General features: G+C 30.5%; 5 protein-coding genes and 1 long non-coding RNA gene across 9 annotated transcripts in view; 3 read left to right on the top strand and 3 right to left on the bottom strand.

The window, feature by feature from the left end:
• Nucleotides 1-2311, top strand: part of LOC111428367 (FMRFamide Receptor) — a 35641-nt gene extending 33330 nt beyond the window's left edge. For both annotated transcript variants that reach the window (XM_023063860.2, XM_071199242.1), the window contains exon 3: nt 1003-2311. In XM_023063860.2, the coding sequence (XP_022919628.2) occupies nt 1003-1638 (636 nt within the window). In that variant the 3' untranslated portion in view covers nt 1639-2311. The remainder of the gene's footprint in view (nt 1-1002) is intronic.
• A 1748-nt stretch (nt 2312-4059) lies between these two features.
• On the bottom strand, nt 4060-5038 carry LOC111428438 (uncharacterized). Its single transcript, XR_002708068.2, has 2 exons — nt 4939-5038; nt 4060-4852 (listed from the first exon to the last, which is right to left on the bottom strand). It is a non-coding gene; the product is annotated as an uncharacterized lncRNA (long non-coding RNA).
• LOC111428396 (protein spaetzle 5-like) lies at nt 4395-7113 on the top strand. The gene is made up of 4 exons (XM_071199244.1): nt 4395-4715; nt 6431-6530; nt 6586-6862; nt 6926-7113. Exons 2-4 carry the CDS (start codon nt 6458-6460, stop codon nt 7077-7079), a joined length of 504 nt encoding a protein of 167 aa, XP_071055345.1. The 5' UTR covers nt 4395-4715; nt 6431-6457; the 3' UTR covers nt 7080-7113.
• Nucleotides 5471-6264, bottom strand: LOC111428395 (uncharacterized). Of its 2 annotated transcripts, none has more exons than XM_023063897.2 (4): nt 6181-6264; nt 6065-6125; nt 5743-6012; nt 5471-5681 (listed from the first exon to the last, which is right to left on the bottom strand). In XM_023063897.2, the coding sequence occupies exons 1-4, from the start codon at nt 6223-6225 to the stop codon at nt 5611-5613; spliced, it is 447 nt and encodes a 148-aa protein (XP_022919665.2). In that variant the 5' UTR covers nt 6226-6264; the 3' UTR covers nt 5471-5610. The 2 variants fall into 2 exon arrangements, with proteins under 2 accessions (XP_022919665.2, XP_022919664.2); XM_023063896.2 differs by having other exon boundaries at nt 5739-6012; nt 6181-6263.
• Nucleotides 7114-7311: 198 nt separating the features above from the next.
• On the top strand, nt 7312-8747 carry LOC111428261 (transmembrane and ubiquitin-like domain-containing protein 1). 2 transcript variants are annotated; one of them, XM_071199243.1, is made up of 3 exons: nt 7312-7431; nt 7507-7586; nt 7650-8747. In XM_071199243.1, coding segments are annotated over exons 1-3 (1026 nt in total). In that variant the 5' UTR covers nt 7312-7429; the 3' UTR covers nt 8594-8747. The 2 variants fall into 2 exon arrangements, with proteins under 2 accessions (XP_071055344.1, XP_022919477.2); XM_023063709.2 differs by having other exon boundaries at nt 7644-8747.
• A 672-nt stretch (nt 8748-9419) lies between these two features.
• Nucleotides 9420-18096, bottom strand: LOC111428237 (phosphatidylinositol 4-kinase beta fwd). The gene is made up of 9 exons (XM_023063676.2): nt 17376-18096; nt 16053-16733; nt 14149-14575; nt 12876-13106; nt 12610-12822; nt 11649-11852; nt 11399-11580; nt 11125-11343; nt 9420-11065 (listed from the first exon to the last, which is right to left on the bottom strand). Exons 1-9 carry the CDS (start codon nt 17546-17548, stop codon nt 10624-10626), a joined length of 2772 nt encoding a protein of 923 aa, XP_022919444.1. The 5' UTR covers nt 17549-18096; the 3' UTR covers nt 9420-10623.
• Nucleotides 18097-19119: the final 1023 nt, after the last annotated feature.

The raw sequence follows: 19119 nt of genomic DNA, 5'->3' as shown, positions 1-19119 counted from the left end.
TTAGAATAATTTAATCTTATTACAACTGTAAACCCGAAATTCGTCTCTGGTATTTACAGAAACCAGAATTTGTGTGGGTTAGACGTTGAATGTAACCGCGTAAAATAAGACTAAAACATAAGTAGTGGGTTTAACGGAAAGCGGGGCATCTTAAAGGAAGACGTCTAATTTTGCTAGCTCGGGGGTGGGAACTTAAAGTTGAAAATGAAACTTGCCTCTGGATATATGCCATGTATAAAGCGTAAAAGGAAGGAATATTACAACCAACGTGTAATTTAATTCAAATTTATACAACAGTCTAACGCTGAATAACACTTAAAACTAGAATAAACACTAGCACTAGAACTAAAACTAAACCTGGAACTAGAAACATTCGGCTTGTCTGTCTTTTCATTGCTCTCAATGTCTTTGTGATCTGGAACCCCCCATAAAGTAACATCATTGCCCTTAGCGAGATCTCTCAGATTGTCGGTACACTCTCTGATCTTTCTTCTTTCTAACTCTTTTAAGTTGAGGCTCATCCCTGCTTCTGAATATGACCTTATACGGCTGGTCGAAATTATTTTATCGGTATAAGGTTCGTTTTAATTTCAATCAAGTGGTTTAAACGTGGGTTCTTGAAGATTTCGAGAAAATTCGGGCTTAACTGTCTTAAGAGACGTACAGTTCTACTCTTATTGATAATTTAATAAAGTTGTAAACATAACTCTACTTCCGGATATACATATACCATGCATAAAGCGTAAAAAGTTACATTACAACCAACACGTAATTTAATTCAAATTCGTAAAGCGTAAAATATGCCTATGGGATCTATGCAAATTAACGTTATAATTTAGTTTTTGTGCGATGTATTGACCTGTAACGTGATTAATTCGCATTAAAACATAAAAGTGTAACATTCAAATTATAATTATAATAAATTTGTTCAAATCCAACAATTTTAAACTTAATATGTTTAATTATCAACATAATTTTAATGAATTGTTTTTGAATTTACAGGTTAGAATAGCGAATAGGGAACGAGCTCGTTTATCAAGAAATCAAAAACGCGAAATCGGTTTAGCAACAATGTTACTTTGCGTGGTAATCGTTTTTTTCGTTTGCAATCTTCTCCCGTTGGTGATTAATATAATCGAGGTTTTTCATCTGGACATTGATGAGGTATTGTTCGGGCGGATGATAAAAACGTCGAATTTTTTGGTTACCGTTAATTCGAGCGTTAATTTTATTATTTACGTGACGTTCGGCGAAAAATTTAAACGGTTATTTCTGGTTTTATATTGTTCGAATAGGATCTGCGGCCGATTTAATGAATCCGCGGATGGCGCAAATCACGACGACAGCTTCATCTCGAACGGAGACAGACAAAGTTTAAGACTCCATCGGCATAATAACGCGAGTATAAGAAATGGTAGCACTACGATCAGACATAATGGGATGTCTTTTAATGGTAGTCGACGATGTAGAAGCGAAAAGGATGGTATTGGTGGTAGTGGTAGTAATAGAAAAAGTCCCGCTCCGTGTGTTTATTATCCTGCTAAAGTGAGTACCGTTGGATATAGCACTCAAATTTCAATTCCGATGAATGAATGGGATGGAAATAGTACTTCTACTACGACCACTACCATTTTTTAATGTTAATTTCGTAAAATTAAATAAGGACCAATTCCAAAATAAAAAGATTGTACCTAAATCAAAGTCTTAATCTAGTCAATGATTGAAGAAAAACTTTTTTTGTTGATTATAAACAGGGTAAGGCTCGATTTTGTAAAGACAAAGATCAAAAGAATTAAATAAACAAACGGAAGACTGCGAAGAATTTTAAAGAAATTAACCAACTATATTAATATTATTAAAAAATATTGTAAAATATGCTAAATTTGTAGGAGAAAAATAAATATTGTAAAAAAAGATATTAATTAGCAAGCAATATCTATCCTGTTAATGTAGTTAAACAATTTCAACATAAAAAAATGGGGAAATACAAACGCTGTCTTCTGAAATCAATATGAAGGCTGGAGAATTCTCAATTTAAACATAAAAATATCCAGTTTATAAAATAAATGTGTAAATTAAAATTTAGAAATTATTTATTGCGCCCATTTGTAAATAAATCCATTTCATCCCACTTTTTTAATCACAAAATATTTATTTCTTTTTCACAATTATTTTTTTAATGATAACAGTCATTCTTTTAAAATGTTTAGAATTAAATCATAATTAATTTTAGCTCTAAAAACTTGTAATTTAGTCCGAGATAAAATAAATATATCAAAATTGTAAATAAGAAATGTTGTAAATGTTGAAATCAATGTTTTTAACTTATCTTTACTTCCTATAGAATGAAGGAAATCCCATTTTCAAATTTGTAGTTGACTTGTGTATACCACAAAAATCTCCACAAAATAACGAAGTGTCTATTCTATATCTATATCCTCCCGATAAGTTTATCCGGCCGGATAGTTAACTGGCAGATCTATATTGATCAACCGGCCCAAAACATAAAAATTAAAATTGTTATCAAATTTGTCTTTATTATTGATTTTCTAATATTTTCCGGAATTAAATTCTAGAAACCCACATTAAGGATCTAAATTACTTCACCATTACCATATAAATCGTCGCCTGTACATTCCAGAAAAATATTTAGAACTTTGAACTCGTTTATAATATAGAAGATTACGTCAGAAAACTTTCATAAATCCTCAATCAAAACTGTTTAGAGAATAATTGGCGATATTACGATTAAACGAAACGTACCGTGAAAATGTTAGGGTTAATTAAAAAATTTAATCTTGAAAGATAAATTAGAGAGAAACTTGAAACTTTATGAGGATGTTAGAACCAATAAGAGTTGGACGTCGAATGTAATAAAATTTCAGGTCTACAAGATATCCCCTGAAGCTATTAATTACAACCAAGGACATCTAAACGTCTCCCTAGATTTAAAACATTTTCACAGTGACAAAAAGGTGAAATTTGATGGAAAACAAATTCTTAAACTGTGATAAAATCGAAAAACCAGACACCCAGAAAATTGCCTTTCACAGGATTTTTTCGCATTGACGCTTTTAATATATTAAAAATAAACGTTTTAAAAACCTTTTTTAATTCTGTTTAGTTTGCAATTTCGTGTACAGCAAGAAATACAAACAGCATAAAATTTACTTTTAATAATAAAATGATGTACTCCAAACCAACAAAGATTAAATGAAACCGTTTTCTCGTAAAGATGAAGATAAATTTCACTACACAATTAAACGCCAAGATTTCGAGGGAATATCCGGAAAGGGGAACGTTTAAACAAATGCCCTTTCATTCAGTACGCGCCCGGGAAGCTTCTTCGTTTTTCTCTAAACCTCTCTGGTATTTCGAAATTAATAGGGCATACTAAAATAGGTTTATACAGCTTAACCGAAAATCTCAAAAAAAGATGTTTAATTTGACACAGGAAATTTAGTACATACACGTTATGACAGATATCTTGAATACATGTATGAGTATAATACCCTCAAGGTTTAATATTGATGGATCCAAAACACACAAACGTCGTACTAAATTAACATGCATCACTCAATATCAAACAAATTTAACACATTTTTGAATAAAAATAAATTAACTTAAATAGAGTGATATAAATGACAAATTTGAAATATGAAATATCTGGTTGTAACATAGAGAGTGCACACGTGTTTATTCACATTGTGTTCGGGTCAGGACATTAATTGCTCAGCTCCATGAGATTTCCCAGTGATTTATGATCAATTATTACAGCACGTTTGAGTCTGCGTTTTCCACTATGCACCCCTTCGTTCCAAATACACTTTTGATTAAGTAAATAAATAAGTTTTTTAGACCAAAATAGCATAATGCATTCAAAATAATCATAAATTACATAATCAGAATAATTTGCATTGCAAATTAGGTAAATCAGTCACGATTCGTTCATAAAAGAGTTTTTAATCGCTTCCGCTCTAATTTTGAATTATCATATCTTTCGCATAACTACTTTTATGATTTATGACTTAAAGGGATAAATATTTATAATTTAAATAATTTCGGAAAATATCGTTTTATTAAAACGTTTTAATAAAGTTTATGGTGAAAGGAAATGATATTTCCGTCATAATAACGTGACTAATAACTAAAAGCTAGAGTTCATTATTTCGTTTAAATTTGAGACGAATTCGTGCCATAAAGTTTCGTTTAATTCGAGCTTTATTAATTTCATATTAATTTTAGCGTGTTCAAAAGTTGTAGGGATTTAATTAAATTAAAAAAATATTAATATTTAACCCAATAAGATATGCAACCCTAATAACTATCAAGTCATTTTTGTTGCTTTACAGTGAAATACAAGGTAAATTATAAAATTTATTAATCAAAATAATTTTATTTTTGTGTACTTTTATGCATTCTTTCACAGCACTTAGGCCCCAGCGGGCCCTTTGTACTTCCCCACAATGTACAGTTCATTCAGGGATATGAAAACCAGCCTAAGATTTTAATGAACATTAATATAGAACAGAAGGGTATGTTCTTTATGTCCAAAATTGAGGTTGGGACACAGTCACAAACAATATGCCTTACCGTCTGATCTTCCATTTCACACCCTTCACAAAGGGATGTGTTTGCCAGCTTTATATAGAACATATGCTTACATAACCTGCAGTGTCGTAGGACTATATGGGGATTCTGCCCTTTGACATTGGGTGAGTACAATTGTTGTTTTTTTGGTTTTCCAAGTACTGTGATTTCCAAATCAATCCTTTGTCCAAGATATTTTACCTCTAGACCAAAGATTAATGGACTGATGCAGAAATGGAGTGATGTTAAGTGTCCCAGGAAACTGTTTGGTGAAAAGAACAATATCAGTCTTTTTAAGATTTACAGACATAGTGTGCTTTTCCACCATCGTTCTTTTTGTGTACTTACCTGAGATAAATTAATTTTTTCTTCGATTTTATCTTTTTAATCTTTAAAAAACGATATTAATTGCACATTTCAATGCAATACAATTATTAAAATATAGTGACAACTGATTAAAGAAAAAGTGACAAGTTTTGGTTGCTAAGCAACTAAACACGACACAAACACAAACGAATTTTTAAATAAATCAAACTGTAATAAAACAATTAGTTATTAATAAATACATGATTTAGAATTTTTTTTTTGTTAAAATCGTTAGATTAAAAAATAAGAATAAAATTGATAGAAATCTATTTCGATTAATATTGATTACTAAAAAAAACTTACGTTGTTGATAAAAAAGAACACCGAATTTCATTTTACACCGTTAAAAACCATAAATTCACTTCATTTAATTTTAAACATTAATAAATTCAAATTTTACGTGCGTTAATGGCGACGACTATTTAGTATTTGAGAAACCATTGTTTTAGCAACTTTATTAGGCAATCTAGAAAAATTAATTAAATTAGGTATTAAGAATGAATCAAGAGATGGCGCCACTTTAAATATTGTTTTATTAAAAATAAAGTTATTTATTATGTGTAATTGATTTATAAGCACAAGCACAACCCCCATACATATCAAAGCTTCCAACTCCAAAACTTGGCCCTTCATCCAAAAAAATTAACTTAATATTTATTTTTTCTGGAATACATCGAACTTCGTGGCCAGGAATTGGTGTCTTTGTACAATCACCATCTTTAGATCTTAAATAATAATCAAATTAAAATAAAATAGTAAAAAAGAATAAAATAAAAACTCACCCACAAGTTTTTAATAGAACATATTGATGATACTCTTCGGTATTAACTATAATCCTGGGAATATTTCCGGTATCCTTAAAGATTTTTGGACCAACGATATATTCGGAAACTTCACACATATTAGTAAATTCGATGTTGTCCCGATTAGTAATATTCGGCGGTAATGATCCGTTGAAATATTCTTTTGCAATGGCATCATTTTGTTTTAAAAGTTGATTAATTAAAATTTCTGGGTAATTTTCCACCGATTCACAAAAATCTTCCTTGCAGCTACCTAAAAAGTTTCTTTTTTTAATCATAAACTTCATTAATTTTATTGCATTTACTTTTTAATCGATCTAATTCTTCTTTTGAGATGGTTAATGATGATGTAGAAGCAAAGTTAATCTAAAAAAAGAAAAAAATTAACCCAAAAAAGAAACTTTAAATTTGTTGAGCTTACCAAAGTTGTTACAAAAAAGGCGAAGATGAAGTTATTAACGAACATTTTTCAGCGGTTTATAAAAAATAAAGTAACTTTTCGCTTATATTTATATCCATGTTTATTAGGTGACGTTTTTATATGTGGTTTTGTGGTTTTATTTAGAATTTAAAATGTTAAATGATAATAATTAAAAGGTCAGCGCTTGTTCTTATCGTTAATATAAAATAGAGCAAGGTATAAATAGTGATAAAAATTAATTCTTTCACAGTTCAATTTAGAATCAACTCCATCAACAATGATTAATTCATCTTCGATATTAAGTATTTATATGATGTTAATGATGTTAACATCCACCTCAATCTGTGAAGGTAATAATTTTCTTTTTTTTCATAATTTGAAATTAATTTTATGAAACTTTTAAAGGCATTTTCACACCAGATTTAAATGGCGCAGAAAATTCTGAAAATTTCTGGTTCAATGTCACAAATTATCCTTATAAAAAAATCGAGGAATTAATTACTAAATTAAACAATACAGCATATCTACAAGTACAGACACGTTTTGCTGAAGAATTTGAAAATTACTGCGTTGAAACCAAAAGAAAATTGTTGCCTCAAGCTGCTATGAACAACAACGATCAAACTATGTTTATCGTTAACGTTGAAAGTCTAAGACAAGAAATAGAAGTAGTTAAATGCAGGCAAGTAAATTAATCAAAAATGATTTAATGAACCCCAAATCTGAAGGTTATTTTTGATTGCAGAGATAATTGTGGTGAAATCACAGTTAGCACCATGAATACAAGATGTGATAAAGAATACATTGAACTGCCGTTAATTGCTGTAACGGAAAATGGACAGTTGACGACTGAAAATTTTCGTTATCATACAACTTGTTATTGCGCTTGTGAAAATTAAAACAATTTAAATAAAATTGATTGGTTTCTTTTAATTTTATTATAGGCAACCCAAATAACACTCATTTTTTTTTATTAATAAGTTTAATAAGTTTTAAAGTAAAGTTTAAATAATCACTTAAAATTAATTTTTAATTAATTAAATTAATAAATAAATAATAAATTAATTTAAGAATATACAACTATTACATCATAGATGTCAGTTTATGTTTTGTTCGACATTGACATTGTCAAATATGTCAAATCATACGTCAAAAAGTAATAAAGAGGAAATGTTGCAAAATAAATGTCACGATTATTCGTAACGTTACACAACAATACAAAAAAAAAACACAGTGGTTAGGTGGTAAAATGTACGTGTCTTATTTATTAACAAAATAGCCACAAAAAAAGAAAGGGGTGATCAGCTGATTGGTTGGTTTTTTTAGGTTCTATAAACTTCTGTGCATTGATGAGTTTTTTACCGAATTCACCCACTTATTCGTAGCGATTATAATCGTTTCTGTAGGCAAGTACAACCCTTCTTAATAATAAAAAAAGATTAAATTAAAGTATTTCTTCGTAGTTTTAGTAGCTTGGCGATCCACAAATACACCGGATAATCGTCAAATAAGAGCCGTTTACGTTTTCGATAGGCGATTTCGAAGGAACAGACACATTCCTAGACTTACAAACCACACAGTAGCAACTACTTTAGTTGAGAGTACTCAAGAAACTGTAGAAACCCCCCAAAATAATAATAGAGAAACGATATCAACCCAAACTGTCGAAAACACATTTCAAGACGATCGACAAAATTTAATTAAAAAAATGGATGCGGATAATAATGTAATTAGGCAAAGAAGGTTAGCTTTCTTTAATAAAACAAACGCGGAAACAAATCGAGAAATAAGTCAAGATGGAGCGAGTAGTTCAAATCAAACAACTTCAGATCCGGAACCTAGCGCCCCGTTTATAAATGAAACTCAACAAGCACCCCCAACGTACGGTTTTAATCTCCCCAATGTTGACTCAAACAACATTAAAATAAAACTGAAATATTTAAATGATGAATTAAAATCGGTCGATGCAAAATTAAATGAGTCCTTAAAGGATTTTAAACAAAGGCACTTCTCAACGGAAATGGCTGAAAACAAACGGATTAAATTGATTTTTAATGGTCACTTATTGCAACGTGAAGAAGAAACTTTAGAACAATTCGGTTTATTTGATAATTGCGTCGTTCATTGTTTGATTCATCAAACAAGACCCATATTAGAGACTGGATCGGATACAAATTCTTCAAGATCAGGACGGAGAAATGGTGAACGCGATTGGGATTTAGGTAATCTTTTATTGGTACTTGTAAGTGTTTTATTATCTTTGGCGTGGTACACGAGATATAATTATCCCCAATTATTCACGATTACTTCAACGGTTGGTTTGGTTATTATTACGTTACTTTTTGGTATCATATCTTTGGGTATGTTCTTTCCTGATCAAAATGTACCCAATATTGAAGTACATTTACGTTGAGTTTCTTTCCTTTTGTTATTTTTAAAATGAGGAAATATGTATAAAATGTATATTTTTTAATTAAATCTTAAAATAAATTATGATAAAAAAAAAATAAATAAAAGAAGAGGTTTATATAACTGTTATTATAAATAAATTTTTCTTTTTAATTTTATACCAATTTGTTTTTTTTTAACTATAAAAATAAATTACATAACCTCACTTTTCTTTTTTTTAAGTTTTTATCTTAAGATTCTAAGAAAAATCATTTTAGATTAGAATTTTCGAGGTAATTAATTACTTACCTTTTATCTTAAACGATATATCACGGTGTTTATCAATTAAATTAATTATTAATAGTGACGTTTCTAATTTGACATTTTGAATATTCATAAAAGATATGACAATAGTTGGCACCACCGTTGATAAAATTAACAATAAAAACAAAAGATTATATTTTCATCAATTATCAAAATCTAAGTTTAAAATTAATCTAAATATTTTTTTATACGTTGCATCACGATAAATATATTTAGTTATAAATGAAATATTTAAATTGACAAAGTGAGGAAAATTAATTATGATCGAAAGCTGGCGTTTCTAACTTGACAATTTGAATGTTTATAAAAAAATATGACAACAGGTGGCACCACTATTAATAAAGTATAAAATTTAAATTAATACTTTTTATTTATTGCAAAATTATATTTTTGATTAAATTGGGATATATGTGTATTAATTTAAACTTTTTTAAATAAACCTAATTAAGATGATAATAAAGATATATAATAGAGATGGCAGCACTATTTTTTTTATATTAAAATAATCATAAATAGTGAAAAGAGAATTTACGTATAGAATTACAATTTCTTTTTTAATTAAGAATTTAAGATAAATACACATCATAAATATAATAAAAATACGTACTAAATTTGTTATGAAAAAAAAATGATTAAAAAAAACCTCATGCACAATTAGAATAATTAGAAATAACGTTTACAATCATTTATCTTCGTTATGTACATTACGATTGTTTTCTTTATAATAAAAGAAGTACATTGTTTGTAAAAAAAGAACTAATTTATGGATTTTGACGAAAACAAGATTACAAACATTAAAAATCCACAAAAACTACATTTTCTTAATTTTCTTTTTGCAAAAAGCCTACGTTCTTGTATTTTTTTATTTTTCGTTTATTTATTTATTTTTTTGTTAAGAATCAATCAGTCTTTTTGCATTTTTGTTTCCACATTTTCTTCTTAATTTTCAGTCGGTATATTTTAATTATTTTTAACCTAAAACTCATCTTTCACTCTGTATTTCTTTCCTCTCGACTTACATTTACTTACAATTCACCTAATTGGCTACATTTGTTTCTTTATTTAATGGATGGATATCGTCTTTAGTTGAAAAAGAAATGTTCTTTAATATATACAACTTATTATCAAAGAGTATTTATTTACATTAATTATTATGAAGATTGTTACGAATCCTATGATATTGTTTAGGTTATATTAATAAGTAAAAAATATAACCTAAATTTTAATATTAAACAGAAATTTTGTTTATAATTATTATATACAAGGATGTATTTTTAATTTTTTTTTAAATTTCTTGGAATGATTTCTTTCTAATTTAATTTTTTTAAATATGGAATGATTAAAACCATGGTAACCAAAAAAGTTAATTATTTACAAAATCTCATTATTTACAAATTACAAAGTGTTTAAAGATTTTTGATGGCAACAATTTTAAATCCTTCTTTCATTTAACTCTTCAGATCTTAATAATTAAGGGAAAACTACGATTAATTAATCGATCCAATTAATTAATTTACGTTTCCGATCGAATTTGAGCATTCATTATTTAAAAAAATAAATGATAATTAAACAAAAAAACCTACCTCCTTATTATTAAATACATATTTATATTATACCTTTAAATTAAAAAAAGAAAACTGTAATATCACCAAAAAAACAAAAAAATCTCGAATCACAAATACACTCTTAATTTGTTTATGTTATCATAAAAAAAATCAGATTCATTTAAGGTTATGATTGTATGCCGTTTGTGAAATACTGAAAATTATCGTACAATTTCGTTGAAATCGAATGTATACTAGCTTCAACCATTCGATCCACTTCCAATTGAAGTTGCTCTTCCGTCATATTCAAATGGAAGCGATTTTTTAGGTTATGTACGGTTGCAGCGCCTGATTTAAAACACGGCAATTGCGACCCAGATCTCATAATTTCAACTAACGGTATAATCATTTCTTGATGCTTCCTCGCTGCCAATAATCCTTGCAATATCAATATTTTAAAATATTTAAACATATCCGAATCCATTCCACCCATCACTTCAACGAATTCCGTTGTTAATTTAAACGGTGACGTTTCAAAACCCAAATTTCTTGGTGATGTAGACAAAATAAATCCGAAATCGATATGGATTAAATGACCATCACTACTTAGTAAAATGTTTCCATTGTGTCTAAAAACATAAACTTTAGGTTATACTAAAAAGGAATTAATTGATATTAATTAATTAACCTGTCTTTGACTTGAATTAAATAAGAAATAAGACAATAAGCTGCGCAACTTTGCACGAAATTGTTTTGTGCAGTTAGGAAAGCTTCGGAAGTATGTGGACCATATTCTCTGGTGAAATACTCCAAAAGTGATAGTTGAGAGTTCTTTTTAATTTGGTGGAGCGAGACGGTGTTTAAAATTGGTTCGATTAAACCACTATCGCTTGATAAACATAAAATTCTAGAAATAAAAAACAAATTTTAATTAAAAAAATCAAATATAATCAAAAAATTACTTGTATGGGTGAACCCAAAGTGGTACCCTCTCCATGGTCCAAATTTTCTTGAACATTTGCAAAAGTTGCGAAGCCATCAATTCTTGTCGAAGATCATCTCCACATTTTACAATAACCGATAACAATTTCCAATTTGACATATGACCGTACGGGGAGCTTTCCCTAACTCTTCTTTCTTTATCCTAAGTAACGAAAAAGATTTTAATACAAATATAAAATATTAAATAAATATTTTAAAATTTCCACATACTTTCCATGGTTCTTTCAAAGCGGCAGCTGAAGGATCTTCAGGATCGTGGGTAAAAGTTTTACTTTTACCTTCCCGGAATGAATCCGAAAGTCGTCTTCGGATTTCTCCCGCTGCTATAAAAAGCGGTGGTTCTCTTGAATCACTCGATTCTTGACTCAATTGCGATATTGTATCTCTATCAACCGGTTTTTTCAATTGGGTGTACTAAAAAGATAATTTTATTATTTTTAATTACTGGCTAGAAGGAGATTGAGACAGTGGCAGAGAGAAAATACAAAGAAGAATGCAAGAGGGAGCTGAAGGAGAGGGAGGCTGAGAAGTTTAAGAAGTTGAAAGAGGAAAATGAGGTATGGAGATACTTAAAAAGGATGAGGAAGGGAAGAGAAGAAGTCAGCAGAGGAATACAAATATTATGTATGGGGATGGAGAGAACAAAGATTGCTGGAGGATGTACAAAGAAGGTATTGGAGATGGGTACTAGGGTTGGCGAGGGAGACTCCAGGGTATGTACTGAGGGAGGAGGTTAAGGTGGATGCAGTAAGGGTGGAGGCTGGGAGAAGAGTGAAGTATGAGGAAATGATAGAAGGAAGACTGCATTGCAGGATCCTGGGAGAGTGCTGGAGGGAAATTAAGGAGAGGAGGCTGATATATGGGCAGAGAGATAGGGAAGGATATTATAGGAGAGTGGGATATTCACTAATTAGGATCGACAACAAAAGAGTGGGGAGAGGTGAAATCTGGAGAGAACTGAGAGATAGGGACAGGGACATACAGAGGCAGGAAAGGGAGATATAATGTAAGGTATGGGGAGATAAGGACAGAGGAACTGCCAAAGTATCTGTTGATGGAGGGCGATGATGAAGGGAAGAGACTGGGCGGACGATGTGGAGAGGTGGTGTAGGCTGTGTAGAGAGGATTTATAAATTATAAACAATAAAACGCTTATTATATTATATTTCACCTGTTGAGTAATTTCATCATCCTCTTGACTCCAATCGGGATCATTATCATCGCAAATAATCCCACACATACTAAAGGCGGACAATGATGCAGTATCTCCACCCAAATTTTCTTCTGACTTTGTATGTCGAAGGGCGTTCATTATTTTTGGGGGAACTGGTGATGTATACAAATCATCTACTTCTAATACTTCCACATAAACTATATAAGGAGCCTAAAAATTAAAATAATTATTTTTTAAACGATTAAATTAAAAATTAAATTTACCTTATCCTTTGAATTTAAAACTGCGGAAACTTGAGGTGGAATCCGAACGATATGATGAGGTGATTCGCTGTTTAACGGCAACCACACTCTCGCCGGCAAATTTAAATTTAAAGTCGTTAATTCGGCCACTAATCTTGTTGTTTTTGCCTCTTTTGTTGGAATCGAACTCAATACTTTGCCTATCGATATCAATGCTTCCATGAATTTTAATTCCGGTGCTAATCTTGGTGCCTGAAATAAAATAAAGAAAAGTGTACATTAACAGTGTTCCAAGAAGTGTGGGTCAAGTTTCCTGTAATAAATGATGAAATAAAATCTTCATAACATTATAAAAAAATATTTTATATATTTATAAATTTGTCTTCATAATAAATTTATCTTCTAAACAACAATAGATTTTCGCGAGATAATAATCGTAATAATCATAATAAGACTTAAAATAACTTGAAAAATCTCTACAATAAACAAAGACATCACCGCTCTAGTTACAATGTGAATCGTACGAAAGGTGACATCGTAAAAATCGATCCAACATCCCTTTTGAAACGGTTTAAGACATTCTTGACCCCGACTGCTACAGCAACTAATCGGAAACGTAGCGTTCAAATACTTCATACAAGCCGGATGATACATTCCGCAGCATTTATAATTTTCTTGAAACGAATCGATGAAAGCGGTCGCTTGAAGATCTTTACCATAAGCGCCGAATGTCCTTAATAAATTGTTTTTCGCTTCGCGTTCGATTCCTTTAAACGGATTCATTTGGAAGCTTGCGTAAACGGTTAATAAGGTTTGTATAAAAAATAAAACGCCCAAAATTAACGTGTAAACGCTCAAGATTTTTGTGTCTTCTTTGTAAGCACCGTAACAACCCGTATAAGCCATTGTCCATAATCCAGTTCCAATCACAAGAAGTAAAGTGGGGAATGTTTTTAAAAACCCGCACGTTTGCGTATCGACCGTCGTTCCAACAATTCGAAAGAAACCCAGCTTACATAATACACCCATCGCTATTAAAACCAATCCCAACGCCATAAATAAAACGTTAGTTAATATCATTAACATTTTCGTTAAACGAATCGTTTTATTTGTTTCTATTCCAGCTTTATTAGAAATTCTTTGTAAATATGATGAAAAGTATTGATTAAAAGTTGAATTATCTTTGGGTCTTGAAGCCATTTTTTTCTTTTTAATTCACAATAAATTTATTAAAGGATATTTGACGTGATTGACAAAAACGCTCTAGATTTTTTAAATATTTTTTAAAACTTACCATACATCCGCAATCGATTCTTTGTCCTTTAAGATCATTAACAACCCCTTGACAACTTTCAAAGCAAATACATCCATTATCGAAAGCCCTGCCTGAGCTTAGATCTCCTAAACACAATTTGGTTGAGCTATTTCCTCGGCGAATTGAACCGGATGGTGTTGCCAAAAGAGCCGAGGCGTCGCTTTGAGATCGATGATGAGCTTTTTTGATTGTTAAAGTTGATGTTGTTAATGTTGTAATGCAGGATTCGATTTGGGGGGGGATTGGATTGCTGATTTTTTGTCCTTTGGGTCGGAGTTCTTCCGAAAGGATTAAATTGCGCAGTTTGATTCCTAAAGGTTTTTTCTTTGTGGATATTGAAGCGTCGGAACTGTAGGCGTCCAATAACCAGGCGCATTTTAAGGAGAAATCCACCGATTTTCGACATCTAAAAAATTAATAAAACAATTTATTTGTAATTAATAAAGAAATAAAAACGATGAATGAACGAAAGGCGAAGAGTTAATCTCACTTTTATTATTAGTTCCCTTTTTTTGCCAAAAATAAAAGTTTTGTTTAGTCACCGCGGTCAAAATAAATATTACCGATCGTGTCTTGGCACGGAAAACATAAACATTTAATTTATTTAATCAATTTTATAAATAATTTCATTTTTTCAAACCAAACAATAAAATTATTCATTTCTTATTTAAAAGATTACAAACACCAACAAAAAAAAATCTAAAAATAACCTCCCAGTAACTCGATTTATCTCGGGCACTCAGATACGAGACGTAACCGCTTTATAAGAGTCACTTTATTTATCAAAATGAATAATAGGTCGATGAGTTATCGCATCGCGAAGACATAACTCAAACAAATTCTTTTTTTCGAGTTTTAAGCGAGTTGCAATTCGCATTATTCTCGCCACATTCTTTCGCGGTTACTTCATCGGGTCGCAGCGGCAACAACAAAATAAACGACTCTCAAAGTTCCCATTCGTAACGTTTTAATTAGACTATAACCCGGCTGATACACTTCCAAGAACGATCTCAATCCGGAATAAAATTAACGATTCGAAAGGAAAATGATTCAAAATTTAGGCGTAACGGATAATTAATTTGCTTCACATTTGAATGGGAACGATGAGAAATCGAAAGCTCAGAGAGATCTCTTTTAAGATGAGAATTTAAATTTTTTCTTTCACTTAATTATCTATTCAAACTTCTTTTTCTTTCCACTAAATAGGTAAATTTTTTAAATGATTTATTTTAATATGTAGTTTAAAAACTTTTACAAAAAAAAAATAAATAAAGAATGGTGTTCTTATTCTGTTTACAAACCGACCCAGTCAACGAAGAGATACTTTTAGAAAGTTTAAAATTCTATGTAAAAGCTTTCCCTGTATTACATTCGTTCAAAAACCAACAAACTTAGTTTAAAATAAAAGATGTCAGAAACTAATTTGTGATAATATCGAGCTTCTATCACTAGAACCAGGAAACAAGGATGTGATAAAACAAGTCACATAACAAGAAATATTCTCTAATGAACCACAAAAATGTTTCAGTTCAATGAGAAAACTCAAATTTAATGAAATTTATGATCAAAACACAACCGAACCGATTTGGCAAGTAAACCAACCATTATGTAGCTATTGAGCGATTTGTGTTTTGTATTTTTTTATGAATAAGTATCTTTAATCACGCTGTAAAGTGTGAGGCCGCAAGCGACCTCGGTAAAACTTGATACAAAGACTTTATCAAATACCTTATCGAATCATGATTATTAATCAATAATGAGTAAATCAAATAATAAATATATTAAGTCAAAAATGTGTTTGACCTTAACCGAGTAATAATCGACGATTAATTTGAACTAATCCGATGTTAATCGACACAACATCAATTTATTTAATAACTTACCTATGAATAAGATATGGATGAATAACTTCAGCAACATCTTGCATTTGAATATACATACAAACGAGCTGCGGCAAATAAAAGTCCACTTCATGGTCCTCGAAAGCAAACATCCTATTCGCTATGTAACTTTGCACGCCTGGCTCTTTGCTTTTAAACAAATAATGCATCGCCATGGGCACATCAAACACTTTACTCTCCAACAAACGCAATAACCCGAAATTCTGTTGTTGCTGTTGTTGTTTCTCGTGTTCGAATTTTTCTTTCGCCTCTTTTTCCCGCTGCAACCTCCGATAATCAATTTCTTTCTCTTCGTCTTTTTCGGAAGCGTCCGAAAGATGTTCAACACTCGATTCCCTGCTAGTCGCGGTCGTATTCGTATCTACGCTCGAACCACTATCGCTTCCGCACAAAATTCCCGAATCATCCGAACCCAAACTGGCCAATTCGTCGCGTTTTGATGACGACGAAACAACCACTTCCGTTTTCGACGTTGACGTCACCGTCGCAGGATTACTCTCTGATGTCACGGTTGCCGTTTCGCATTCGGGACTCGGCGTTACATCCACTTCCGGAATTCGTTGTAGAGCCGAATCCAAACTACGATTTCGGTGATGCAACGTTAAATGGTTATTGGTTACGCTCGTTACTAATGGTACAGGTGGTAAAAGGATTCCCATCGATCTGAAAATTTGAAAACAAAGAAAAATTAAAGTTATTGATGTCGCTGCGACATGGTTAATTTAATACTAATTAAATTAACTGGGTTTGATAGGAATATTATTATTTATTTATTATCTAAACCCAATCGAGATAACAAAAACTGACTCTTTGATAAGATTGTGTTTTAGAATTGTCCTTCTCAAGGTTGGCATAAAAATATTTGAGGATCGAATTAATTAAAAACGTCACTTTGACATTTAAAGCGACACAGTATGTCATTTTTACGTTTAAAAATTATTAAGTAATCGCTCAATTTAGATTTTGTAACTGTAATATATATATTTTTTTAGTGTGGGAGAGATATAAAAAGTTGTTCTGTTAAAATTCATTTAAAATCGGCCTTCAAATCTAAATGCCAAATCGTTTTTTTTTACAAATTAAGATTGCATTAATCGTTTTTACAGATAGAAACATGCGATAAGAGGATTATTATTGATTATTGATGCATTAAAAGTAACATTGTTTCGAAGAAATTTTAAATGAAAGTGAAGGGGGATCCTGGAATAATATTTACATTAAAAATTACGCAAATTGATTTTAAAACCGATAAAAACAAATGGAATTTATTACTTAAATGATAAGAAACGTCAAAAATTAACTTACCTAAAATCTAAACTTAAATTCCTTTGGTGATTACTGAGTCTCGTACGAACATTAGTCACCGAATTGGGTCTACCATGAACGGAAGGAACGTTATTATCACGACCTAAAACGGTGAATTTTTGTCGTTTCATCTGAGCCATATCCCTCACTTCACTTTCCATCATCATCACCATTCAAATAAAATCACTATTTCACGTTTTTCTTTTCGCATTAAATAATTAAAAACATCTTCCGTTCAAAATAACCGCAATTCTTGCTCAATTTTCTAATCTTTGTGACACATTTTTTTACCGAATCCTATTTGACAGCTGTCATTAAAAAAACTTTGTTTACTTTCTTTTTTTTTACTTGTTACCGACCGAGAAAAAAAATAATAAAAAAAATCACTAATTGTTAAAAAGCACTAAATTTTAATAAATAATTATTAGGAGTAATAAAAAGAAAGCTGTAAATGTTTCGAAATACACCACCAAACGTTATTTAACATTATTTTTAAAACAATTTTTTTTCTCTTCTTCTTTCCGGGCGGTTTGTTTCCGCATCCCGGATACTTTTAACTTTATTCACTTCGCGAAACGTTTTAGGGAGAAGTAAAGTTCGTATTCCCGAGGAATATTAACGTAAATAAACGGGACGAGATTTACAAAACGCGTCCCCGCTTCTTACTAAATTCCAAAACACAACTGCCACGGTTAGATGGACGCCATAATGCGATTGGGAGTGTGGGTGGGGGTAATCATAGATTTCTCAAAGAAGTATACACTTCATAACCGAATGATTAGACAAGGATGGTACATACAAGTTTTTTAAGGATAGAAAACAATGAAGATATATGATTTTGATATTTATCAAAACGACTAAATTACTTCAAAAGTACCAACATTCATTTTCGAAAATAACTAATAAAAGAATTTTACAAGTTTAAACTAATTTTTATATAATATAAACAAATTTTAAATACATTTTATAAATTACTTCAGATTTGTTAATAATTAGATTTAATCATCGCAATAAAGTCATTTCGTGTTAACTAAACAAGAAATAATTTACAATGGAATTTGACCTTCGGCATCCTCAACAACACGAACAATAAATCCTATTTGCGTACATTCGATTTAATTTACCAAAGAATTTCTAACGTTATCGTCGCCATTTATAATCGTTTTAGTAATTTCGCGACGTATCAATAAAATGTAAACATAACCGAAACGACTCCAAATCCAAAGGTTATTTGTCGAAAGAGAAATGTTGTAATCACAAATATAATAATTCTTATCGCTTTAAACATTTCTTATCTTGATAAACTACAAATTTAATAGTTGCAACAGAGTTATTTTTAAAAATTTCTTTTTGCTTCTTAATAAACGGATGAGACACACCTTTTTTCCGTTCCTCTTCCTTTGTATGGTTCTAAAACGTTTGGCCTGGAGGTAGGAAATAGGAAACATCTGGCACGAATATAAAAAACTTTCATGTCAAGGGTGTGGTTATATTTAGAATTGGATCCGTTTATTTTCACTATTTAATTATCTAAAAAGTATTTAAAAAAAATAAACAATTTTTAATTAATCAAATAAAAGCAATTTTAAAACCAGCTTCATTAATTTCAAAATATATTGATTTCTATACATATAAAATAGGGTTGGGTTCGGACAAGCCCTAAAATCCCTCCTAAAAATCAATTAAAAAGGTTTAAAAATCCCTTTATTAATAAACGTCAAACTAAAACTGGTTAGGTTATACA

This window comes from Onthophagus taurus, chromosome 10, assembly GCF_036711975.1.
Source record: "Onthophagus taurus isolate NC chromosome 10, IU_Otau_3.0, whole genome shotgun sequence".
Taxonomy (NCBI): Eukaryota; Metazoa; Arthropoda; class Insecta; order Coleoptera; family Scarabaeidae; genus Onthophagus; species Onthophagus taurus.
Note: the sequence above shows the minus strand (reverse complement) of the source record. Positions and strands in the feature narration are given on the sequence as shown.